The 26,189-nt window shown below is 50.6% G+C and overlaps 1 protein-coding gene and 2 long non-coding RNA genes across 3 annotated transcripts in view; 1 reads left to right on the top strand and 2 right to left on the bottom strand.

Annotated features, from left to right (window-relative positions):
* ALPK2 (alpha kinase 2) overlaps positions 1-17,954 on the top strand; it is a 117,759-nt gene extending 99,805 nt beyond the window's left edge. Inside the window, exons 14-15 of the mRNA XM_029921751.1 lie at positions 4,868-4,916; positions 17,303-17,954. Coding sequence (XP_029777611.1) covers positions 4,868-4,916; positions 17,303-17,531 — 278 coding nt within the window. The 3' untranslated portion in view covers positions 17,532-17,954. The remainder of the gene's footprint in view (positions 1-4,867; positions 4,917-17,302) is intronic.
* LOC115277564 lies at positions 11,528-14,405 on the bottom strand. Its single transcript, XR_003902420.1, has 3 exons — positions 14,297-14,405; positions 13,848-14,175; positions 11,528-11,799 (listed from the first exon to the last, which is right to left on the bottom strand). It is a non-coding gene; the product is annotated as an uncharacterized LOC115277564 (long non-coding RNA).
* A 2,714-nt stretch (positions 17,955-20,668) lies between the features above and the next one.
* Positions 20,669-23,302, bottom strand: LOC115277562. The gene is made up of 4 exons (XR_003902418.1): positions 23,062-23,302; positions 21,548-21,680; positions 21,147-21,311; positions 20,669-21,043 (listed from the first exon to the last, which is right to left on the bottom strand). It is a non-coding gene; the product is annotated as an uncharacterized LOC115277562 (long non-coding RNA).
* Between the last annotated feature and the right edge of the window lie 2,887 nt (positions 23,303-26,189).

A 26,189-nucleotide genomic window follows, 5' to 3' on the forward strand; every position in this document is an offset into this window, starting at 1 on the left:
ACAGCTCAGAGCCTGGATCCTGCTTCAGATCCTCTGTCTCCTTCTGTCTCTTCCCCTCTCACACTTGTGCTCTGCCTCTCAAAAGTAAATAAACATTAAAAAAAAAAACCCAACAAGGTCTGACAAAGGAGTCTGAAATGGCCAGCCAAATGTAGTAATAGAGTACATTTTAATTCGTGCCAATAATGCTTTCCTGTTAGCGCAGGTAACTGAAGATTGGCCTTATTGTTATGTCCTCAGCAGGTGCAGTTCAGAAGTATATAGGACAATCTGGCTGTTCTGAAAGATACATTAAGGTGTCATAATTCACTCCTTTTTAAAATCTTTCAAAATTTTTATTTATTTTGAGACAGAGAGAGAGTGAATGGGGGAGGGGCAAAGAGGAAGGGATACAGAATCCCAAGCAAGTTCTGCCCTATCAGTATAGAGTCCCCATGCAAGGCTCGAACTCCTGAACTGTGAGATCATGACCTGAGTCGAAGTCAGGAGTTGGACGCTTAACTGAGCCACCCGGGAGCCTGATAATTCATTCTTAGTAGGTGAAAGGGTCTTTCATGGTTGCTGTAGATTTCAGGCTTCCCTGGCTAATTATGTATTTCAATTTATATACAAATTGACGGGCCAGCATTTGTCATATGAAGTGGGGTGTCATAAGTACGTTACCCACAGAGACAGCACTGAGCCAAGTTGCAGTTTGGGGTCCCCCAACAGGGATACTATATTTTTAGAGGTTACCTCTCAGGAATTGGGCAAGGACTAAACCTTTTTTTGGGTAAGGTTAATCTTTCACTGCATGAAAATGTTCAGATACTAATGTTTGGGAAGGGATCCCAGGAAACACCTAGGAGAGAGCAGGCATGTGACAGGCGGTGGTGGGAAGGCGGCCGGTGGGGTACCTTATACTACAGCCAGTCCCCGCTGTGGGGACACGAAGCTCACGCCTGCTGGGAAGACGCTGGGAGCCTGTGCAGAGCACGCTTTCAGAATCATCGCACCCAAAGAGTGAGGGAGCAGGGGTATTTATACACCCACTGCTGTTAGCTACCAGTGAAAGGCTAGTCCTGGTGGGGGAGTTCATCCCCCTGCCCTTGCCCCTGCGCGTGGACAAGCCGAGCTGAGCGAAGCAGGCTCCCATGATCAGAGAAAGTTCTCAGGCCAAGAAATGCGGTGACACAGGGAGGTGGGGCCAGTGTTCCCGGAAACGATTAGGGTAATGGGTGGAGCACGAACAGCTCCTACCACAGGGGGTTTCCTTTTCCTCTTCCTTTCCAAATAATAATGCTGTGAAGAAAAATCTGAACTGTAATTTCATGCCCACTGTAGGGCAGACATGGTCGCCTACGAGATCTCAAGCTCCATCTGGAGCATGGGGCTGAAGATCGAGACCACCTCTGGGTCCAGTTCCCACCGCCCCCCAGCTCTTAGCCTTGGGCAGACTACCTCCCTCTCCCTGAGCCTCTGTGCTTTACTCGTGGGGCTGTTGTGAGCGTTACATAGAATAGCAAACATTTGGAACAGCACTGCTGCCTTATAAGTGTTCCCCAATTTTAAAACCTTTTTCTTTTAAAATAACCAGAGACCCAAGAGGTTGCAAAAATGTTCAGAGTTCCCTGTGTTGCAGCTTCACCTACTGTTAACATCTTACTTGACTATGTTCATTGTCAAAACCAGGAGACTCACACTGACACAGTAACTAATTAGACTGTGCACCTTGCTTGGAGCTCAGCAGTTTTTGTATGTACTTCTTTTTTCCGATGATTTTTGTATCTTCCTAATGACCCTGCAAGGAACATTATGATCCCATTTTGCAGATGAGAAAACCGAGGCTCAGAGACCGTGCTTTCATTGCCTGCTGTCACTCAGCTAATAAGCAGAGGGGTCCACGACTCTACCCATGTGATTTCTGACTTCAAAACCTAAACTCTTTCCGCTAAACCACAAATCTGCCAATTTGCAAGCGATTTCCAAGGGTCTCCTGATGTAAAACTTCCAGCGAGGACCTTCTCAAAGGCCATCTGGGAAATGCCATGTTACAGTGTCACAGTTGGGGCCATCTGCCTGTTGAAGGCAGTCTATCTGCTCGCTTTCTGTAGAGACTTCACGGTCTTAATACTCAGCTTTCTATTCTAATTAAACACTGGCTGTGTAACTCTTGATGGTCTCTCCATCTTCCTCCTTCAGCATTAATTTTGCAATAAATAGAGTTCTTCTATGGAAAAGCAACACCCTGGGGCTTCTGCAGGCTAGCTTGCTTCCAGGCGCTTGTAAACAAGTGTAGCGAAATGTTACATCTCTCCTTAAGTGACATGTGCGGTTTAATGTGTTGGCACAGAGTATCATAATAGTGTTTATTTACTCTCTGCTTTTGGGGAAAATCTCTTTAGTGTCATCATCGTTGTGCACAAGATAGCACATCCATTTTCTAAATACCCTGTGCGTTTTATAATTTTACTGAGACGTTGGAATTAGGATGGAAAAAAAAAACCCAAACAAACCTAAATTCGACTATTACCTTCTTGGACTCTTAAAGGGTATCTCCTGCCTGGTGTCACGTGTTTGTGCCAGGACTGTGGTGGGTCCTGCAAGCTTGGGAGTGACAGTCCCACCTGTGATTTGGTCCTGAGATTTGTACACTCCTGGGAGCAACTGCTAAAGACCAAGAATTTAAGTTCCAGAGAACAAATTTCTGAGGCTGCCTACTTCCTTCCTTCCACCAGAAACAACCCGGAGATGTGTTTTCTCCACCTGCACTTAATAACTGCACATTAGACCTCAAATTATGTTCCTGTAGACACATTGGTGGAATTGCTGGAAAATTATTAAACTGAGAGAGACGCTTCCTTTTCAAAATTATATTCCATTTTTCTAAACTGTAAGTGACAGCTGGTAATTGTGAGAAGCAGGAAAAGCAATGTCCAAGTTCAAGGACCTCTTGCCAAATGACTTTTTAAGATCGGCCCTCCGTGCAGCCCAGAGCTATGATTTTTAAATACAGCTTCCCGCAAAAACAAGAGGTCCAAAGAGGGTTTTTACAATTTGGTGTCTTTACTTTTTTTTTTTTAAAGCACAGTCCCTGTAATAAAGGCTATGGGAAAAGTTTCTGCATATGTCCTAGTTGTTAGCAACTTTGAAAGACTGAGATGAATTCGTCACTAACTGTGAAAGAACCTTTTAAATCGCTCACTGGCTCTCCGCAAAGCGCCGGGTCTGATTTAGCTCACAGGCGCTGCAGAGAAGCCCATTGCTTCTGTCTGTTGAACCCGCCTGCAAAGCAGCTCGGCCCGTATTTTTGCCCGCTCCAGGCAGATGCTACTGCGCCGGAGCATTGACCCATTGGGTTTCCCTCCCGGGGCCCCAGGAAACAGCGCTTCTAGGAGTCGAGACCCAGGGAGCTAGGAGGCTGTCATCTCTCATCTCAGGGTTGGCTTTGGAGAAGATGCCGGCTTGTTCCTTGGGCCGCAGCCCAGACTGGTTTCCGTGTGGCCAGGCCTCTCAGTGAGCAGGGTGTCCTGTGACCACGGGGCATACAGCAATCACAGGCCTTGGATGGGATAAGAGTTAGGGGCACGGGAAGAGGACACAAGCCGGACGGACTGGTGGGTGGCACCGTGGACCCCAGGCCCTGCCACTAGGCTGCACGAGTGAGCGTGAGGCGGAGGTCCACTGAATCGGGCCAAGGGCCCAAGCCGTCAGCCTGGAGCAACAGGAGCTGAGTTGGTCCCTGGTCTGGCGGGGAGAGTCGGGAAAGGCCAGAGGCCATCCACACTCTGGCACAAGGAAGGGGGGTCTTCCTCTAGATCCGGAAGAGGTTAAGGATGTAGAGTGAGGAGGGCAGCAGGGTGAAAGGGCAACTCTTCCCCATGCCCCAGGGATGGCAACGCTTGCCCTTCCCACCCTGCAAGACGGGTGGATTTTCCATCTTCTGGGTATCCCTGGTTCCTTAGCCACTGTGCCAACTGCTTCTGCTGGAAACAGAAGCAAAGAGACTTCCGTGTGGTTGGGATCCCATCAGGGATAGTATGGCTCTTGGCTGAGCCAGGGCGGGAAGCCCAATACTGTGCTGGGTGTTTTGGGCTTGCAGCTGGCCCCCCACAGTGGTTGAATGGATAGAGGTTAAGTTAGGGGTCAAATGGTTGGACCATGGGTGACACGCATTGGCATCTCCAGATCGATGGTTCACAGTCTACATGTAGCTCAGGAGTGTTTCCCCGGCCTAAAGCCAACCAGAAAACCTTCCGTCCTCAGCGGGGAGACCATCTTTACGGAGATGGGAAATCCCATGTCTGGAGTTGGGCTTTGAACTGAACAAATACCACCTTGAACTTTCTCACCGCCGACCTCACCCACCCCGGCCTATGCCCACGCCCCCTGCCGTTGTGTATGGACTTCCACTTTCAGTGCAGAAGTGGATCAGTGCCGACCGCAGCCCCGATCAGGGCATTTCTGGGGAGAGAGCTCTTGGGACAAGGGACAAGCCTGAGTCACTCAGAGCGCCACCGGCCTCCCTCCTCCAGCAGAGGGCGCTAACCAGGCACACTGAGGACATCACTCCCCCAGCAACAAAGGGCTTGGGGTGTCTGAGTCAGTAGACCCCACCATTGGTTCCCACAAGACACACCTCTCCTAAACTGCTATCAGAGGCCTGCTGGCCTCCATTGTCATCCCACAAAGCCAGATGTGTGTCTGAAAGGCTGTCAGCCTCGACAGAAAGTGGCCTCTGCTGATGGAAACAAGGCGGAAAGTGTGTTTCTGTAGGAAGGAACTTGACAGTGAGGCTGTCACTGCCCCTTGCCCCTGAAGACATGGCCGGTCCTTTCTGAGGAGCCCCGTGTAACACAAATCCCATCTCTGCTCTCTCTTCCTGCAGGTGTGGGAATGAAGTTAACTGACGTTGGCATAGCAACACTGGCTAAAGGGTGAGTAGGATAAACCCAAGCACATACCCTTCAACCCCAGGCTTCCAAACGCCTCTGGGGCTCCCACACTGGGAACCTGATGTGAGCAAGTAGATTTCTTGTCCTAACTGTGGATGACGAACGTTCCCAAGATGAGTTCAATTCGCTTCTGTCACTTACATAAAACATTTACGGACTCTGTTCCCGCAGGGAAAACATTTGTTTCCTAACTTTGAAACAAACAAGAACTCTGGAAATGCACTTCAAGATTAATGACTAACAGGACTGCTGTGGGGGGAACATGCCAGCATGACTGGGATTTCGTTCAATGATGAATAGTCCACTTTTCTACCTTTGATATCTTCACTATTAGAAGCCTCTTAAAAAAATTTTTTTTTGCAGTCAGGTGCAGTCCGTGCAGTTTGCATATTTGTAATGTGTTCCCATTCCCTCTTATCCCCGAAAGTCCTTCAGGCGAGCCCCACACTTTCCTGGCGGTGGTTTCAGGAGCACACGGCTAGGGGACAGCTGTGATGAGTTAGACTCTTGTGATGACTTTGTTTCCCCAGTTTAGTGCCCGGTATTGCTCTGTCCAGTGTGGGACAGGCCTGGACGGCCCTATTGCATTTTACTGGGTCATCTCTCGAATGACCGTGCCTTCTCTCTGCTTGAGGAGAAAGCAGGCTCTCTGTGGTTCTTGGTGCAGATAAAGTTGTGGGTTGGAGCTGCCGTGTTCTGCCCACCCCTGCTATTCCCACACGCCAAGACCGGCTGTTCTGAGGGGACACAGGGGCAAATGGCCTTTAGACAGGATGGATGCCTTAGGTTTTGTGGTTGTTCAGGTCTGGTGAGGCTGTCCCGGTGTCTAGCCCCTGTCCTGGTGCTAACACAGGGCAGGTGTGAGACCCCAAAGAAGAGGGGGTAGAAACAGGGGTTTTGGAGAGAGACTCGGGTTCAAATCTTGCTCATGCCACTTCCTTCGGACTCTCCCAGGGGTAGTGCTCTTCCTGTACTGTAGCCATTCGTCTGGCCCTTGGGATGAGAGACTTTCATCCTGCTTTGCCGGGGACCGTGTTGTTTTTATGTCGGCTGCCATAGATCCGTCTAGTTAGTCATTTCTCCTGGACGGTTTTCCGCATTTAGAAAGTAAATGATACAGTGCTGATATTTATGAAGGGATTTCTCTGGGCCTCAGGAGCATTTCCCAAGTAGAGCAGATCCCGTGTTCTCGGGGATGGGCTGGGGGAGGGGGAGGGGAGACACAGCAAACTCAGCGTCAGGCTCACCTAGTTTGAATGCTGACTTCTCATCTTACCAGCTATCCGGTCACATGACTTTAAATTCTGGAAATCACTGATCTACAGGATGGGGACACAGGGCTTTGTCTTGAGGATTCCCCCCTCCCCGACCCATTAATCTACATCCAGGCCTGAAGCTCGGTATGCACCGGATAAACATGGGTCTTGCCCCAGCCTGACACCGGGTAGGCAAATTTCACACCATTCTTTAGAAGGACTTTCTACCAAAACAAGGCAGAAGTGACCAGTTTAAGAGCATGATTATTTAAGACATCTTTTAAAAGCATCTCAACCGTTTCTGGGAACTCATTGCAGGTTCTCCTCCTAATTTAAAAAGAAATTCAGTGCCTTGGTTTTGTGCTGTAATGTGACTGATCTGGCCTGGGAGACCACCCAAGACCCTGGCTGGAGCCCAGGGTGAAAAACGCTGTCTATAAGGTGTTACCTAGGTACAGTCTTCCCTTCCAAGGAGTGGTCACGGAGGAGGAGGTGGGAGAGAAGGGAATTCTGAAAGTGTGTGAGAACTTTAGAAGGGATATGAGATCATCTTGTCCATTGTTTTTCTAAAACATTTCCTAAGTTACAATTTCTTTCTCTCCAAGGAAATGTTTCTTAAAAGCTCAGTTCCAAAAACTGGTCCAAGGGGGCACCCTCAATCAGAGTGCAAGCAGTGGTTGGGAGTTCTCCTTGGAGGCCCCAGGAACCCCTGTGCTCTGGGTTGAGAACCCACAGCCGGTCGTGCCTCCTTACTTCCCCAGAGAGGAGCAGGCGGTGCGGAGAGGAGCAGGCTGCTCGAAGGCATGGCCCTGCATGAAGTGAGGTGCCCCCAGGGAAAGGGGCAGACCCTCAACATTGGGGCTGAGATTCAGTTGAAGAAACTCTCCAGTGGAAACCAGAGCTGCAAAATAGAGCTCCGAGAGGGGAGACTGGGCAAGGGTTCTGATTCGGAGGCAGCTCGAACAGGGGCTGAGAAGGACCCAAGGGGGAAGCAATAGCAAAGGAGGAAGAGGGGGTTGGGGAGCCCCCAGAGAGCAGGAGAGGTGAATGGTAGCTAATGACACACTTTTCTTGATTCTTAGCAAGCATCCCCACGGGCTTAGTTCACCCACGCTGGAAAGGGAAGAGCCTGGGGAATGGGCGCAGTTTTAGGAAGCAGCGATCTGCGTAGGCAGCAATGCATGCGTTCTTTTACCCGCGTCAGAAAGAACACAAGGCCTGGACGGGAGGGGCGCTCAGGCCAATCTGACTTACTTTACAAATAAGTAATAATAATCATAATAAACAGGGGCGCCTGGCTGGCTCAGTTGAAAGAGCCTGTGATTCGTGACCTCAGAGTGATGAGTTCAAGCCCCATGATTGGAGTAGAGACTACTAAAAAAAAAAAAAAAAACCACTTGAAAAATTTATTTTTAAATAATAAATAATACATGGTATTGTTTAGAACAGAAAGAAGATCTCCCAAATTTAGGGCTCACCCTTTCCTGGCCAGCAGTGGTCCGGATCTTTTGCGGGAAGAGAAGCCATTATGGCATTTAAAGCCAATATTCCCTTCTGTCTCCCTTTCCAAATATTTGCATGCTGACATCCGGGGGAGTGTGGCTTGTCCTGCCCTCTGGTTGAGAGACAGCACCGTGCTATTTTGAGGTCATTTACCATCTCGTAACAGAAAATAGGGAACTGTTCATGACCTTTTAAACAATTTTTTAAATGTTTCTTTAAATTTATTTTTGAGAGAGACAGACAGACAGAGCACAAGCAGGGGAAGAGCACAGTGAGAGAGAGACACAGAATCCGAAGCAGGCTCCAGGCTCTGAGCTGTCGGCACAGAGCAGGATGAGGGGCTGGAATTCAAAAACCGCGAGATCACGACCTGAGCGGAAGTCAGATGCTCAACCACCTGAGCCCCCCCCCCCCCAGGTGCCTCATGACTTGTTTTAATGCAACCTTGCCTGGTAGTGTGGTCCCGAAAGCAGAAGTATGTCCCGTCTCTCCCGGAGCCAGCGATGGGAATATGTCTGAAACACATCACCTAGACCTCGGTGCCCATAATCTTTCAGCAGTGGCGGGTGCAAAAACCTCAAGTTACAAGGTGTGGCAGACACCTGTCACGCCACCTGATAATCCATCTTCTAGGCAGACCCCGGATACTGACTGGACAGTTGAACATTTTTCCGATTTGAGATTGCTTAGCCATGTAGAGTTCCGTGAAAGGGAAAATCAGGACAGGGCCTAATTCTGGAACTGGAGAGTTTAGAAATGTAACGTGACCACATCAAAGCCAGTGGCAGCCAATGCGTGCAGGGGAGCAGACCTGCACGTGTCACGCCCCGCCCCTCCGCAGCCTGCCGCTGCTGCATTTCTGGGGAGATGGTGTGATTGTAATTAGCCACCAGAGGGCGCCAGAGCCAATGCGTTCTCAACCCTTTATAAAGTCTCAAAAAAAAAAAAATTTCATTTTATGTTGTCAGATTGAAGTATCACAAAGAGCGCCCTGCGCAGATTTCCTCCTAGTCAGTAAGCATCGGACCAAAATCGGTTTGACATGAGTAGCCACAAAGGACAAAGGACATTCCTCAGGGTGACCACCAGTTAGCTATCCTGCAATGTGTGGTGATGTCCAATGTCTCTGACATGGAAATGGAAACTGAATTTAGGAGACCCTGGACACAATGACAAATGGCTGCAGAAGGCCAAACATGAGGCACTAAGGACCCAATTCACCAGGCAGGAGCGTGGTAAGGACCACCGCCTGGAGAAAGCAGCCTCTATGGATGTCATTGTGTCCAGCTCTCGTCCTATAAGTCATGAAAAAGAGGAAAGATGAAAACAGACTGCCCCCTTCAGTCGGGCTGAGTTCCAGAAAAAAAGGCTCTGCCCTCATTGCCTACCATGTGCTTGTGGGCAGTTGTCACAAGTCTGGGACCTCACCGTACCTGGAGAGAAAGGGGCGTCGCAAACTCATGGGTGGAAGAAATAGGATTTTTATTCAAGGTACACAGCCTTACAGCAGGCTTCTGTGCATGTGTGTGTGTGTGTGTGTGTGTGTGTGTGTGTGGTGACTCCAGGCCGACTAGCTAATGCAGCTCATGACTCTGCTGGGGTGGGGGTGGGGAGGGAGGAAGCAAAGGGTCTTGGGAACAGAATTTCCTGACATCACCTAAGGGCTTTTCACGGCGGGGCTGCGTCTGCAGATCCCATGCGTTCTAGCTGGCTGGCCCATCAGGCTTCAGTCTAAGGGACCTGAGAAAGGCACTTTACCCCCTAAATATCCGCCTTCCCCCATGGCCCCCCCCCCCACCCGGTGTCATCTGCCCCGGAAGGCAGTCTGTATCCCCTTTTAATCCAATCAAGCCATCACGTGGTAGGGCTGGTTGACCAATGGCTGGTTTGTTTGGCCAGCCTTGGCCATCAAGGAGGTCTGGAGGCCCGTGAAGGGAACATTTGCCTTCCCCCTCCCCACAATTTTGGCAAGGCTGGTGCTACTAGCGACGTCCTCGGTGTGTTCAGTTTCCTGGACCCAGGAGTCAGCAAGGACATACACATTCCACGGAGTGGGAGTAGCAAGGCAGCCTTCCGGTCTTTGCCCCAAGTCTTCCGAACGGCAGTACAGTGGGAGCCGAGGGTTTTCCTCCCATGGCTCAGCACGACCCCCCGCCCCGCCCAGTCACCCCCAGGACCCGGGTTCCCACAGCCAGTCTCCTTGTCCTCTGTCATCCAGCCTCAGAGGCTGGTCTGAACCGACAGACCATCTGGACAGATGGCTGGATCTGAGATCAGCGGGACAAACCTGGGAGACAGTAGGAGGGAAATGGACGGTGAGGAGGCAGGGAGGGCCGGGAGGCTGAGGGTCCACGAGAGCCCGGGATGCTAGGGCTGGAGGAAGACCGGAACTGTCTGGAAAGGAGCCATTTGCGTGCGGAAGGTCAGAGCAAAGCATGGCGGAGCGAGGTGACAGGAGTGAAGAGGGGGCGTGGACAAAGATGCCACGGACCCCAGTTTGTTAACAGAAGACAGAAGGCATCTAGAAGGTAGCCAGAAAAAGGAGTGGTGTGTGTGTGTGTGTGTGTGTGTGTGTGTGTGTGTGTGTAGTTCAGAGAGAAGCAAAGAATGAGGTGCTCCTTGTGGAGTGATAGGATTCGGGGCTTCTCACATAAAGAAGTCCCCTCAGTCAGCGCTGTCCCACCCTGAGCACACTGAAAATGTGACCTCCATGTCGCCCTCCTCCTGCCCCAGGCATCTGATGATGAAACCTTGACACCCTTTTGCCTAAACTGCCCAGCCCAGTGCCCTATGGGGGCTCCTCTGGGGGGCAGGTGTTGGGAATCCCGCTCTGGGGCTTCGGAGGATGGGTGACTCAGACTGCCTGTTTTATGGCTGTCTTGTCTCCAGCATCCCCTCCTTGGCCCCTGTGTCCCGACTTCGCATGTCTTCCACATCCATGGGGACAAGACTCATGGTCCCCAGAACAGACCACAGACCACCGTAGATGCTCAGTCCCCCCCCCCCCCCCGCCTCCCCGGGGCCCGGCTCTGCTCCCTCTTCCTCAGGGCTCACAGCACAGAGCCACTCCCAGTGTGCGCGTGCCTTCAGAAGCAAGATAGCAGGAACCATGCAAGCATGCAGGCCTTCTAGAATGCTCCTTCCAGCAGAGCCCGAGAACCAGACTCGTGGGCTGCTTGCGTCCTCCTCTCTACACGAGTCCACTTTCTGTCAGCCTGGGCGGAAGCCAGAGAGGTGCCTGTTTCCACGGAGGCGGCCCCTGCAGTCACACAAACGGGGGGCCGGGAAGGGGGCCGGAGAGGAGGCATGGGGCAGAGAGTGGCAGTGTGGGCTGTGAGCCAAGGGAAGGTGCTGGGGGGGGGCTGGGGGGGGCCTCAGGGATGTGGGGCCACTTGAGTGATGTGTGACTGAGGCTCTGACGTACCCTGGGGGCGGAGTGGGAGGGACACGGGATGGGGGGGCACAAGGACAGCCACGGGGGAGAGGCCAGAGTCACAGTGGTGGCGGCCGGGCCACGGTTTCCATGGTGTTTGCGGGCCTGCGCTCCAGGGCCGCCTCTCCAAAGGGGAGAAGGTCGGCTCATGCAAGGTAGCCTCAGAATACGACTTGTATAGAAAACGCAGATTTGGTTACATTATCACATTATCAGTGACTCTTACAGAAGCAGTTTTCGAAGGGAGGTATGTGTTGTTAAATAATCCTGGGAAACCCTGGGTTGGATAAATGTAGGCGGTTTCTTTAGTGTGAGGCTTCGTGGGTGTTTAAAGAGCCGATGTGTGATATGAAGGCTCAGGTGGGCAGGGAGAAAGATCACATATGCATTAATCACAGGACTTATGCCACAGGATTGTTTATTTCAAAGCATCTCGTGGGACTCTGGCTGCGTATTTTGGGAAATGCCGGCCCGCAGGAAAGCTTACATAGCATGCTCGTGAAGCCTTCCAGAAGTGTCCTCTGGCCTCATCTCTCCTCAGAACACCTGCTCCTGCTCAGGACATCCTCTGAGCCGTTGCCCATGCTCTGCCCTCTGCCCGATGAATCCCCGAGCCGTCCTTCCTGGTGAATGCTTCTTAGAGCCCACCACGCAGTCCCACGGGTCCCTGGAGCTGTGTATAATGGCATAATGTCATTACTATTCCGGAAAAGCTGCGTTCTTTCTTTCTTTTTTTTTTTTTTACATTTATTTATTTTGAGAGACAGAGATAGACAGAGCACAAGTAGGGGAGGGGCAGAGAGAGAGGGAGACCCAAAATCCTAAGCAGCTCCAGGCTCTGAGCTGTCAGCACAGAGCCCAACGTGGGGCTTGAACCCACAAACCATGAGATCATGACTTGATCCGAAGTCAGACACTTAACCGAACCACCCAGGTGCCCCGAGCTGAATCCTTCTTAATCCCTCTGTCATGTCTGCCGTCTAGCTGGTGCCCAAAGAATGAAAACATGGATGAACAAATAAAGAGAGGAGGGTGTTAATGGAACTGCAGGAATATTAGATAGTTCAGGAGTGAGGGGCCTCCCGGGGACCCTCCTTTTACAGGGAGACGGCCATCTGCTCCGCCTGTTCATAAACCCAGCCTGGGCTTTACTGCGCGCACGCACACACACATATACACACACATATATACACACACATACACACACACACACACACACACACATACGTACACACCCTGAAATTAGAGGTTCATTTCAATTCCTCAGCCTGCATTCTGTGTCCTTGTAGTCATTCCCTATAATTGAAAATTTTCTTCAGAAAGGATGTCAGACTAAAACTTCTGTTGTGAATAACCTCTGGCTGGCTTCTGCAAAAGTCACCGATGTACGGGAATTCTCTATTGCTATCCTTTGTCCCACAGAGTTTTCCCTAATGGATCCCTTATTAAGCCAGACAAAAACCTTAATTTGTTCAACAGCCGGATCTGGAAGGTTCTGCCACTTGGCTCTACCTGCTCCCCTCTCCTGGCGTGTTTGGAGACAATACAAGGTGCGAGGAAGCCGTGATAAGCCAAGAGAGAAGCTGACCATGCCGTCAATTGACGATTTTTGCATGAGTCCGATTGTTAAAATGAGAGGAAACAGAAATTGTGTTTCAGCAAGCGATCAGCCTCACGTGGCTGCCGACATGTAGTGAGGACTGAATGAATCTTACCGAGTGAGGGCGGGATTAGAGAAATAGAGAGCTTCCTAGCTCCTCCTGAAGCCGACTTGAGGATATTGTGTGACACAAGTTTCAAGAACAAACGATACACCTGTGTCCCAACTTAAATAAAAAGGCTCTGGGGCTCCTGGTGGCTCAGTGAGTTGAGTGTCCGACTCCTGATTTCAGTCCATGTCATGATCCCAGAGTCATGGGACCGAGCCCTGCGTCAGGCTCTGCACTCAGCGTAGAGCCTGCTTAAGATTCTTCCTCTTTTTTTCTCTCTCTCTGTCCCTCTTCCCTGCTTGTGTTCTCTCTCTCTAAAATAATCTCTACAAATTAATTAATTAATGAAAAGGTGTCTCCCAGATCCAACAGAAGTGACTTGAGGTCATCACACTTACCCCTTCAGGTGGGATTCCTGAACCAATAGTATCAGCATCCCCTCAGAGCTCCTCAGAGATGCAGGATCTGACCCCATCCTGGACCTTCTGAGCCCAAACAGGCATTGCTTTAAATTTTTATTTTTTAATGTTTATTTATTTTGAGAGAGATAATGTGAGTGGGAGAGAGGCAGACAGAGAGGGAGACACAGAATCTGAAGCAGTCTCCAGGCTCTGAGCTGTCAGCACAGAGCCCGACATGGGACTTGAACTCACTGTCCTGGCTTCCCAAGGTGGCAGCCAGCCCTTGGCATTCCCAGCCTTGTAGACGTGCCTCTCCAGTCTGCCTGTGTCATCACGTGGTCTTCTTCCTGCGAGTCTGGGTCTGTTCTCCCCAACTTCCATGGACATCAGCGATATAGGGTTAAGGGCCCACCTACTCCTGTGTGACCTCATCTTAATTACATCTATACTAACACCATTTCAGGTTTTTTTTTTTATGTTTATTTTTGAGAGAGAAAGAGAGAGAGACAGAGGATCTGAAGTGGGCTCTGTGCTTACAGCAGAAAGCCCAACTCAGGGGCTCGAACGCACAAACCGTGAGATCATGACCTGAGCTGAAGTCAGACGCTTACCCAACTGAGCCACCCAGGCGCCATATTCTGAGGTTCCAGGAAGGACATGCCTTTGAGAGGAGACACTGTCCACCCTTGTGCGCCGGTCTAACAAGAACAACGGTGGTGAGCGCAGTGGGGACAACGCTGGGAGATGTCAGGATGTTTCAGATTCATGGTCTCCTCTGCTCCTGAGGGTGGCAGGTGGCATGTGTGGCATGGAAGCAGGAGAACGTTCACCCCACTGCTTGGTGTTGGAGGAGAGCTTGGTGTCCTTTGAAACACTGGGTTGATTGATCTCATAACACAAAGAATGTAGTCTTGTTCTCTTCTAAGACATCGGTGATGGCTGTGAGTTTGAGAGAACAAGAAGTCACGGCCAAAGCCCAGCATCCCTGACTGAGACCACACCACAAGGAGAAAGGATTTTCAATTCTGTGGGTGCTAGGGAGCCAGAAAAAGGTCTACACCTGAGACAGGTACGGGATGGAAGTTCACTATTGTGCGACGTGCCAAGTTGAGGGTCCAAAATTCGACCAAGAGAGAAAGGGAAGTCCAGACATGGATCTGGAGGTCCTGTTGGGCCGAGGCGAGGTAGCGAGGTTGGGGCTGGTATCCATTTGATTCCTTGCCCTTCCTTTATTGAAAGGCCTCTGCTGGACAGGTACGTCGGGAATCAGGAGGTCTTCTGGGAGAGATCACAGTCCGTGCAGAGAGCTGAGGCCCACCCTGAATTCTGAGAAGCGGGGTGGGGGGGGTGGGGGGGTAGTTCTCCTAAAGAAGGAGGGAAGAGGTTGGAGGTGTGTCACCTCGTGGGGAGGGCGGAGTCAAATGCACTTGAGCCGGGGCTTCCAGGGCGCTGCAGAAAGGGCTCCTCGCCTGAGCAGAGCAGCCTTCCCCCTGCAGCCTCACCGTTGCCCATGGTGGCTGTTGTGAGATCCAGCCCCGTCCCTGCTGCCCTCCTCTGGCTTTCCGTGAGGACTCTAGAGAGAGAGGGACATAGAGGGAAAGAAGGTGCCAGATTTCCTGGAAGAGGTGTGGGCTCTCAGGGGCTGGTGAAGAGGGCAGACCCTGCTGGGCCGCCCAGAAGTCTTCCTCCTTTGTCCACGCTTAGCCTCTCCCACCAGAGCATGGGAACCATCATAAAAGGGTGCGCTCAGTACCCAGCACTACCCACTTGGCCGCCAGGCAGTGGGGGCACCTGGGTGGCTCAGTCAGTTGAGTGGCTGACTTCAGCTCAGGTCAAGATCTCATGGCTCTGTGCTTGCTGACAGCTCAGAGCCTGGAGCCTGCTTCAAATTCTGTCTCTGTCTCTCTCTCCTCCCTCAAATATAAATAAAAATAAAGATTAAAAAAAAAAAAGAAGCAGCAGCAACAATCGAATTTTCGGGCAGGCCCCAGTGTGAGTTAGTGGTTTTTCCCTGCAGAGACTAGATGTTGTCTGCATGTTTAAAATCCCAAAGGCAGCCTGAGACAGGTGACCGTGACGTTGCCAGGGTGCTTCCACAGGGAGGCCGCCCCTGCCCATGACCTTCCTAGTTTGTCTGAGGAGCGAGGCCTCCCTCCAGCGGCAGGACGGGGTTGGGCTTCCCTTCGCGTCTGAGAAGCCCATGCCCATGCCACCTCGCGTCCTGCCAGGGGCCCTAGGGCACCAGAGAAACACAGGGGGGCTGACATTTCAGCCTTTCACGCGTGTCCTACGGAAGATAGAGATGTAAAGATGAGGTGGTTGGCAGCGGGACATTTTCCTACCCTGCTGGATGCAACTCCTGTCTTGAGCTGACTTTTTTCTTCAGGGAGGGATCTAGAAACCAAGGCATTTTTCACAAGCAAATGGACTGTGGGCTCCTGGAGGGGGGCTGGGAGGAGCGTTCCCTCAGAGAGGAGGAGCAGGAGGAGGGAGCAGGCTGGATTTGTCACCAACTTGTTGAGACAGAGCTGCAGCCTGCCGCTGTGGTTCTGGAGAGGAAAGCAGCCTTGCACCGCCCCCCCCCCCCCCAACAGCTTCAAACCCGGCAAAGCGCGGTCTCTGTCCCCTTTCATTCCAGGTTTCCTTGACCTTTGTGGTTTCTACCAGCAAATGAAAGAGGCTGGATTTCTTGTCCCGTGAATCAGCCGTGGCCAGCACTCTCCCCCGCCCAGCAGGGCCCGCCATGGAGAGGACCCTGCGCTCAGAAGGGCCCTGGGCTTTGTTGGACGCGGGCCCATCACAGTTGTCACAAACACCTCCATGATTTCTTAACAAGGAGCCCGTGGTTTCATTTTGTCTGGGGGCCTCACGAATTATGCAGACTGTTCTGTGTGCCCTCCTCACCCCTGCCGCCCCATTTACCCCCCTCATCGGGCAGTCTCGGCTCCCGTGCCCCTTCCACAGGATGGACCGTGATAATGGTCGTGACAGTAACTCGTCCACGTTAACTGAACCCGCACCCCATGTCATGCGCTGAGCTGGGTGCGTCGAGGTGCGCGAACCCCTAGGTTCATCTTCTCAACAGCCTATCAGCTTCCTTGGTGGGTCTTGTTCACCTGCTGGTGGGTGGGGGGACTGGGCGCCTGGAGACTTGTCCCTTCAAGGAGGACACTATAACCTTCCATGACTGGGATGTGAAAGAGTCACTTACAGTTTGAGGATTAAATGTTCCAACCAAAAGGAGCAACCGCTGAGCCGACGCCCAGGCAGGTCAGCCCACCAGGGACAAAGGCCCGGATTCTCCTCCTGCTGAGGAGACAGAGAGTGACAGGGGACAGGGCTCTTCTCTAGAAGAAAGACTCAGGGGACTGCATCCTGCTCTTGGCTCTTGCACCAACTTCCTTTGTTTTTCTTAGTGGGTGACAGAACATCTCAGCCTAAATTCCTTAAATTCTAAACGGAAAGGTCTGAACTAGGGGCACCTGGGTGGCTCAGCCGGGTAACCATCGGACTTTGGCTCAGGTCACGATCTCATGCTTCATGAGTTCAAGCCCTGCATCAGGCTATCTGCTGTCAGTGCAAAGCCTGCTTCAGGTCCTCTGCCTCTCTCTCTCTCTCTCTCTCTCTTAAAAATAAACAAGACCAATAAGAAAAGAGAACGGTCTAAACTAAATAATGTCTTCCAGCTCCAGCGTTATAGTATTGTTTTATTCGGTTCAATGGGGTGGCTTTCAGACTACCAAGACATCTAATTTTTATCAAGATGGTCAAGCACTAATCACTATGACTAGAAGAAAAAGGGCGATAGTGTGCTGTTTTGTTGGAACCCTAAGCATCTAGAACCCTCGTATAATCACAGACCTTGGGTCTAAAGTGCGCGTGTCAGTGAGCCTTTGTCTTTCCTTCATCCCACAAGCTTTGTTTGTCCATAGTTGGGGCAAACAGTCAGCCATTCTTGCCTAGGGTAGGAGTCAACATACTGTCCATCTACCCTTAGTTTCCTCTATTAAAGCTGGCCAAGTGTCCTGTTTTGAAAAAGTATGTGTCCTTCTACCCAAACCCACAGGTACAAAGGATTTAAAGGCAACTGCTCCATGACCTTCATCGATCAGTTTAAAGCACTGCACCAGTGTAACAAGTATTGTAAGATGCTGGGGCTCAAGTCACTTCAGAACAACAGCCAGAAACAAAAGAAGCCAACTGCCAGTAAAAACAGAACTCAGCCAAACTCCACAGCCGTAAGGAAGATGGCGCCCGGGAGCCCAGCGGCAAAGCAAACCTCGCGTCCCCTGTGAGCCAGCGGCCAGCGGCGCGTCGTCTTGTGGACACACAGAGTCTGAAAACACTTGAGAGAGAACACGTAGCCTACAGAATAGTGGTGACAGTCCTATTTCCAGCTGCTCGTGCCCCACGCTGCTCCCAAACTCTCACCTGCTGTCTTCCCCGAGATGGTTTCGGAGCAGGATTTGTGACCAGATGTCCGGAGAGATGGAGTCAGCTGTCACTCCCAAAGACAGTCCATCTGTGTCTCCACTGTTAGCGTTTTCACCAAGTTCACGTTATTTGTCTACTTGTGTGTTTGCACGTGGTCGTGTTGTCAGGGGCTTGGTGCTGAGCAGGGTCTGTCCGAAGTCCCCACCCTCCCCAGCCCCATTCCTGACCTTGAGATTTCTAGATGCCTCCAGCTGCTGTATAAACAGAAAACGTGAATTCCTTCATTGGGTCCAGTTGTCACGCTAGTGTTGAATGTGCTATTGTTGCCAGAGGTGGCTTCCAAGCATAAGGCCATTTCCCTCATTATTCACACATCCGGCTATAATTCTCTGTGTAATTATGTTCCTATTTACACAAAAAGTGTGAGATGCAGAGATTAGCACAGACACTTGTTCTTTAGAATTTGTGCCATATTTCACATTCCCCCCAGATTAGTAATTTGGTCATTTCCTAATCAGTTTACTGGAGCACGAAATATTTGCATCTGTGTTCTCTCCGCATTCTTACATCACAGCCTCAGCTCCACCACGACTTGATTCTGTAAACCTGGGGCTGACCCACGCTGGATCACACCAGAAGGTGGTGCGTAGCCTGGTGGGACACCCCAGCTCCCCGGGACCCCGGCCCCTCCCCACATCCCACAGGGTCTCCTTTCCTGCCAGTTTGGGGTCCTGCCCAGCTGTTGGGTGGAATGGCAGCCCACCACATCTGGCAAGAAGAAATGACATAAAGACAGCTTAGGGATGGTTTTATGTACCCCAGCCTGAGAGAGAATGTCTGCCACACCGCTGGTTTGTGGTGGGGGTTGTCAAATTAATAGACTATTTTTTAGAGCAGCTTTGGGCTTCCAGACAAATGAGTGGAAGGTATGGAGGGTTTCCAAATCCTCTCTCACCCCCTACTCCATTGTTTGCCCCTGTTGCTATCATCATGCATCAGTGTGGACATTTGTCGCACTTGAGGAGCAAATGTTATACATTATGATTAGCTAAAGTCCATAGTGTACCTTAGGGTTCACTCTCCGTACATTCTCTGGGTTTGGACATACATGTCATGACACATACTCACCATCACGGTATCATGCAGGGAGGTTCCTCTGCCCTACAGATCCCCATCCCGGTGCCCCACGGATTCACCCTTCCTACACCACAGGTAGGAGAGTCCTGAAATGTCAAGGGGCTAGACCTAGAATTCAGACCACAGTGCCCTGGGGGGCTCCTGTGGCTGCTTGGCGGCGGTGCTGATTTGTGAAGGAGCTGCTTGGCCACGAGAAAAAGAAACCGCCGGGGGGGGGTGCTCCCTCCAGGCCCCGTGAACACCCTGGTGGGCCCCCACACCCTCCCTTGAGAGGCCGTGGGCCTCAACAGAAGACTCCTGGCTTCTTCTTCCGTGCTTGGGCACAGGCTTTGATAAAAAAGAGAACATACAGAAGAGTCTTGTTTTGCAAAGGTGTTTGAAGGAAGGCACCCTTCAACCGTCACTGCCCATCCCTTCAGAAAACCTGCCATCGCCAGTGGCCCTTCCGAAGCGAGTCCCTGACTGCAGATCTCAAAATGCTCCTTTTCCTATGAGGCAGCCTGTGGCCTGCTTTCCCCTTACAGATCCTATAGACGTTTAGCAGAGGAGTTCTAGAAAGTTCCACAATAGCAAAAAGGCATAGGGAGCCTTTTGATCAGAATGAGTGTGTGTATCCGGAATGTGGATATGACCAGAGCCCTCTTGACAGACGAGGATACTTTCTTTTTTTTTTATGTTTATTTATTTTTGAGAGAGAGCGTGAGAGAGGGAGGGGCAGAGAGAGAGGGAGACACGGCTGTCAGCACAGAGCCTGACGCGGGCTCAAACTCACAAACTGTGAGATCATGACCTAAGCTGAAGCTGGATGTCTAACCAACTGAGCCACCCAGGCGCCCCAACCAGGGTACTTTCTTTAGTAATAATTTGTAATTATAAAAATAATATCAACATAAGTAATAAAAATTTTTAAAAATTCTAGAAAGGTACCAAATGAAAAGTCAAAGTCACCCTATAACCCTCCAGCCCCCTGGTTGGCTTTGAAGTTGAATTTGGAGAGACAGTCAAGCGAAAGGATTTTCTACTCCCAGATTTTGCAGGGGACGGTCAGCTCATGGGGTGGCTCTTTCAGATGGAGCTGTCCTGTCCTCCTTTTATGGATACTTAGATTTTTCCCTCTAAAATGTCTGTATTGTTTATTGTAATCTGATTTCATCTGTTTGAAAACACTTAGAGGACCAGGGACAGAAGGGAATCCAGGGCCGCCATGGACAGCCTTTATGCATACATGCCCATCTGTCTGCCATCCAAACCCTGACCTTCTGTCCTAAGATGAAAGGCTGTTTTCCTTGCACAAATAATGTGCGTGTGCTCTGGGGCTCTCTCTCTCTTTTTTTATTATTATTATTGTTTTTTAATGTTAATTTATCATTGAGAGACAAAGCATGATCATAGGAGGGACAGAGAGGGAGACACAGAATCCGAAGCAGGCTCCAGGTTCTGAGTTGACAGCACAGAGCATGATCTCAAACCATGAGATCATGACCTGAGCTGAAGTCGGATGCTCAACTGACTGAGCCACTAGGCGCCCCTTTCTCTGGGGCTTTCTTAACACCAAAGAACCGTTCTGGGGGTCTCAGAAATCCCGCAGTCATTGCCATTGTTTTAGCTCAGTTTGAAGCATGTTGGATTTCTATTGATTTTTCTATTTGTCTTCAGAAGTGTGCAGTGTTAGGTCTATAAACACAACACTCAACCGAGGCACTGAGCCAGGATAGCCTAGTGGGTCCGGCTGAGGACTTTGTACTCGATGCCTGCGGGGTGGTCACATACATTAAGTGTCTCAGTTTCCTAAAGGGCTGACAGCTGTGTGACGGGCAAATGACAAAAATAAGGAGCATCTCATCAAAATGAGCTTGTGTTTTCAACAGCAGATTTATCGCTAAGGAGAATGGCAGAGATGTGATGGCTCCCCACACCTGGGCATCATGTTTGAGAGAGGTCTGGTTTGGGATGTGCTGGCTTGGGTTAATATTTCATGTTATCTAACTGTTTCGGCACCTCCCCAGCCACACTTCTGATAAGCCCCCTATTAGTGAAGGGTTTCAATAGATTCACAGTTAAAAGAATGCCAAAAGAAGCAACAGTTAGTCTCTAGCTATAAAGTGCTCTCTTTTGTAAGTATCCATATTGTTTTGTGTGTGTGCTGGGCATGCGTTTGGCTGGAAGCAGATGGGAGGAGCCGGCCACCGCCCAGTTCAGGCTCGGTCCCTTCATGAACGCTCTGTTCCGTTGGACCCTGGGTGCAAAAGTGAACAGATTGGCATTTTCTCCCCCGCTTAGATCTGCAGATGCCACTTGGGCTGAAATAGTTTTTAAAAAAAATCAAAGAGACACAAAACCTCTTCTGCTTCCCAGCACAGGGTATGTTTTCTGACTCTTTGCTGCTGCAGCCCTGCAATCCTTCGAGAGCCTGCTCGCGATAAAACTGTTTGGTAAAAAGCCTCCAGCAAGACGGGCGCCATGTTTGTCTGTGGGGTCCCATGAGCACAGACTTCAACTTGGCGCTGCAACGAACAAATAGTTAGAAGCGCTTACTGTAGCACCGGGTCAAGAATTATTTAAATGCTGCTTTTCACAAGAGGCCCCGGTGGTTCCCAGATAGAAATGATCGCAGAGGCTTTTTGTCAAAAATCACATGTTCTTGATCAGATTTGACCAAGAAAACCCAGTCTGTCCGCTTCTATTTTAGGGAAGGAAGTTTCCAGTTTAGTATCAGAAGCAAATCTGATGGATATCTTACCTCCGTCTTCCTCTCCACCACATCACTTCCTCTTTCTCTGTCTTCATCCAGGAGGAATGAGAAGTTAGTGGCTGTTTCCCACTGGGAAGTAGCCCGTGGTATTTTCTCTGGTGTCTGTGTCAGTCTTGTGGGGCTGTCACAACAAGGAACCACAGACCACGTGTCTCAAATAACAGAAATGTATTGTCACCTAGTTCTGGAGCCCAGAGTACTAGATGAAGGTTTTGGAAGGGCCCCAATCTTGAGAGGTATGAGTAAGGGTTTGTTCCTGGCCTCGCCTGTGGCCACACGACTCTGGTCTTCACGCAGTTTTCTCCCCACGTCCACGTCTGTGTCCAAATTTCTCCCTTTTATACAGACACCAGGCGTATGGAATTAGGGCCCACCCCAACGACCTCATTTTAACTTGGTTAAGACCCTATCTCCAGGGGCACCTAGCTGGCTCAGTCAGAGGAGCATGTGACTCTTGATCTTGGGGTGGTGAGTTTGAGCCCCATGTAGCGTGTGGAGATGACTTAAGTAAATAAAAAACTTTTTTTTTTAAAAAGGCACTCTCTCCAAATAAGGTGGCATTCTGAGGTCCCGTGGGTCAGGACTTCATCATAGGAGTTTTTGGGGAGACAGTTCAATCCATACAGTGTCCCTGTCTTTCACATTCCACATTCCTGGCAGTTTGTTCAGACTAGGAGGCCAGGAAATAAACGCAGTGCACACAGGGCCTCCCCTGACCTCACGGTGGGGATCGGCCCCCAGGAATTTCACTGGTTCTCTTGGAGCCCATCCACTACTCCAGCCCTTATCATTCCCAGAGAAAGATCTTCATTTAGTTGCCTCAGTTCCCTCTCCTACAGTCTTAGAGGAATCTCTCCCCTTCTCAAAAGCTGGAAAAGTAAGCCTCACCATAGACCGCCACTGAATCCAAAGCCCAAGGGGCTCTCCCTGCCCAGCTCCCCCAACGGTGTGACCCCCACATCCTAACTGAGCAAACCATCCCCGGTACCCCCTGGCTTCCCACTGATGTCAAACCATACCCCACCTGACAGTTCTCATCCTTTCTGGATGCCCCCTGTGCCCACATTCTGATACAGTGCATGGTTGACTCATTTATTTTGTTCGTGTTTATCCCCCCATTAGAATGTAAACCCTGTGAAGATAGAGATCTTCATCTCCTCTGTTTACTGTGGGATCCCTAACACCCTGAAGTGCCCGGAACATAGCAGATGCTTCATAACTACTTGCTAAGTCAATCATCGTGTCCCTTTCATGCCCAGGTATTCACAGTGGATGCTGGATGCCGTTTTCAGACTGTGATTTGGATGGTAGCTGCTTTCTGGGTTCTCTGTGTATCGGATACACTTCCATATACTTCATTCTTCTTGTTCGTTTTGGAAATTGGAGGATGAGGACCGGAGAAATCCCTCTTCTCCCTCCCCTCAGTAACCCCACTAAAAATGGGCCAGCTCACCTGCCCACCCTCTTCTGCCTCAAAACACCCGAACCACACCCTCTCTTACCTTCAGGCCTCCGCTCCGGCTCCGGCTGGTTCTCCCCACAGGAGGCCACCAGCTAGGGTGCTCGCCTCACTTGCGGCCTCTGGTCTCTGCCAGCAGCCTCTCCCAGCCCTCATTCTCCCAACATCCTCTTGATCCTGTCTCCCTGTTCATCTGCTGATTCCAGAATTCCTAAGGATCCAGGGGCACAACAAGGGGGAATTAATCTGGGCAGGGCCACCTCCTTGCCGTTCACCGCAATGGAACCGTTCACCGGAAATGGAACTGTTCACCGGAAATGGGACTGTGGTCCCTGAGCCGCGCCGCAGGCCAGCTGTGCACTTTAGAGCAGTCACACCTACACACCTCCGACTCCAAAATTAGCCTCTCTCTGAACTGCAGACCCAATTATCCACTCGCCTGCTCAACTTCTGCATCTGAATATCCAACTGGAGTCTGGAAACTAGTCTGCCCAACACTGAACACTTGACCAGGCTCTTCTCTCTCCCTTGTGCACCACACCTCATCCGTCACCAAATCCCATTCCCTTCAAGTGTGTCCAGAATTCCCTCTATCCCTCCCTTCTCGGCCCGAAGTCCCATCATCGCCCATTGGGCTTTCTGCAGTGGCCTCCTGGCCTGTCTCCTTAATTCTGCCCTTGCGCCTCTGCAGGCCACCCACTGCAGAGCGGCCAGCGTGATGCCAAGAAGCTGTCTTCTTAGGACCCTCCAACATTCCGACAGCTCCCGTCTCCTTCAGAGTAAAGGTCCAATTTCTACAGAGGCCAACAAGCCCCGCACCCTCCCCCAGAGCCCCCTTTCACCCCATCCCAGCACTTTGTCACTCAGGTGCACCAACACTGGAGTTGTTCATCTTTGAACGCTCCTGCCTCGGGGCCTTTGCCCTTCCCTCTGTCTGGAACGTTCCTCTCCAGATGCCCACCACCTTCTTTAGGTCTTTGCTCAAAAGTGACCTTCGCAGGGGAGTCCTTTCCTGGCCACCTGAGTTTAAATGACTTCCCCTCCCTGATCCCCGTGTCCCCTTCAGGGCTTCATTTCTGTATCACCATGTGACATAATACATTTTACTTGTTTTAAACCTGCCTCTCTCCCTCACACCAGAATATAAGTTTGCAGAGGACAGGATTTTTCTTCTTCTTCTTTTTTTTTTTTTTCTGGTTTATTCGTTGCTGCATCCCAATCGCTAGAAGGTGTCAGGCACGAAGAAGACCCTCTGGTAAACATCTGTTCACTAAGCGAGTGTCTCCGACCCATCCCTGTGGCTGTTCTCCTGTGACAGAGGCAGGACATCCTTACCATTGTGAACCTAATCGGACTAAAATCCCGAGCTTCCAGTGCGACCTTGGCATGAGATTGGCAGAGTTGAAGCATTCCTGAAGCAGGAAGGCCACATGCTGGGCAGTAAGACATCTCGACTCTGGATCAAAGGGCCTAGGGTCCAGTCTGGGCTCTAGCGCTTCAGCGCCATGTGAGTTTGGAGAGTGACTTCATCTCTCTGAACCTCGGGCTTCCTCATCTGATAAATGACCACAATAATACCTCCCCTTCAGGGATGTATAAGAAATAACTGACTTAGAGTGGCATTCAGTAAATCATTTTTATAACTACTAAGCTTTTGCATATATTTTTAGCTCAGAACAACTATTTACCTATAAATATCTGTCTCAGGCATAATAGAAAAATGAGTTTTATGAACCATTTACTACTCACTAGGAGAAAATTGCACGACGCATCATCAAAAATGACCCCCAGCTGGAAATGAACCATATGCCCTCCTATTGTTGATTGTAAGAGGAAAATGAGGGGCACGTGGATGGCTCAGTCGGTTAAGCGTCTGACTTCAGCTCAGGTCATGATCTCACAGTTCGTGGGTTCGAGCCCCACATTGGGCTCTGTGCTGACAGCTCGGAGCCTGGAACCTGCTTCAGATTCTGGGTTTCCCTCTCTCTCTGACTCTCCCCTGCTTGTGCTGTCTCTCTCTCTCAAAAATAAATAAAAACATTAAAAAAATTTTTTAAAAGAAAAATGAGAAGAAATCATAGGCCACACGATGGATTTATGTCAGGTTTTTCAGAGTTCAGTTTTTACAAGTTATGTCACACATTTTTATCAGTCCTGTGCTCAGAAACCCCTCTGTTAGCCCTGGCCACCCAGTTTCTCAAGGTGGGGGGGGGGAGTGCTAAGCTATCAAAGTTTTAATAAGGGCTGAACATCTCTTCAAAACTCTCACTTTCAAGCATCAAGCGCCCTCGCTGACTGGAAACGATCCAGGAATTACTGACAAGCCCGCTGCATTATCTTTATGCTATTTTTAGACAAGGGCAGCTTTGATCAAGGGCTGTCAGCTCCTACATTCCCTTTCATCTTCCATCTTTCTGGAAGAGGTGAATTTTGAGCAGGGCATAAAAGGAGGTGATGGATCACCAGAGAGAAGAAAGGAAGGTAGCCCCCAAAGTGGGGGGTGGTCTCAAGAGCCCAAGTTCAGACGCAAGGAGACTACCAGCCTTGGGCGACACCGAGCAAACTTGCCTAGACACACAAGGAGCTATGCCGCCGAGTGAGGGGAAGGGAGAAGCAGGCAGGGGGGCGTGAAGGGAGGCAAGGTCTTTGCAGATTTTGCTCAGGAATCTGGGCTTGGTTTTGAGGTTTTGCTAAGGGCTGGAGGTGAAGCTGGGGACACAGCCTGAATAGCTGGAGCTGGGGGGGGGGGGGTCAGGAGTGGGGGGGAGGGTAGTGCTTGCCCAGGAAGGGGGCAGGAGAGGAGGAGAGTGGAGGGCACCTTACTGCGGGAGGCAGCTCTGGGCCAGCACGCAGAAGGCAGTGGGGCCTCAGTGTTATGCCCAGATTTCAATATCGTCCCCTAAAACCAGAGACCGCCAGGGAGACCGAGTCACGCATGCAAAAGCAAAGGGCTTAGGCTGGCCGAGCCTAAACTCGGGCTCACAGACTTTACTAGTGCAGTGGATCCGTGCTGAGAGCCCCAAACAAAGGGGGGGGGGTAGGGCTTTTATGGGTTTGGGGAAGGGGGAGTTACAGGAAATTGAGACACAGGTACAGTGATCCAATCATAACCATACACATTGTCCAGAGTGTTCCTTACTTTTGGCGGACCCAATCACAACATTTAGAGTA

Source organism: Suricata suricatta, chromosome 14 (assembly GCF_006229205.1).
Source record: "Suricata suricatta isolate VVHF042 chromosome 14, meerkat_22Aug2017_6uvM2_HiC, whole genome shotgun sequence".
NCBI lineage: Eukaryota > Metazoa > Chordata > Mammalia > Carnivora > Herpestidae > Suricata > Suricata suricatta.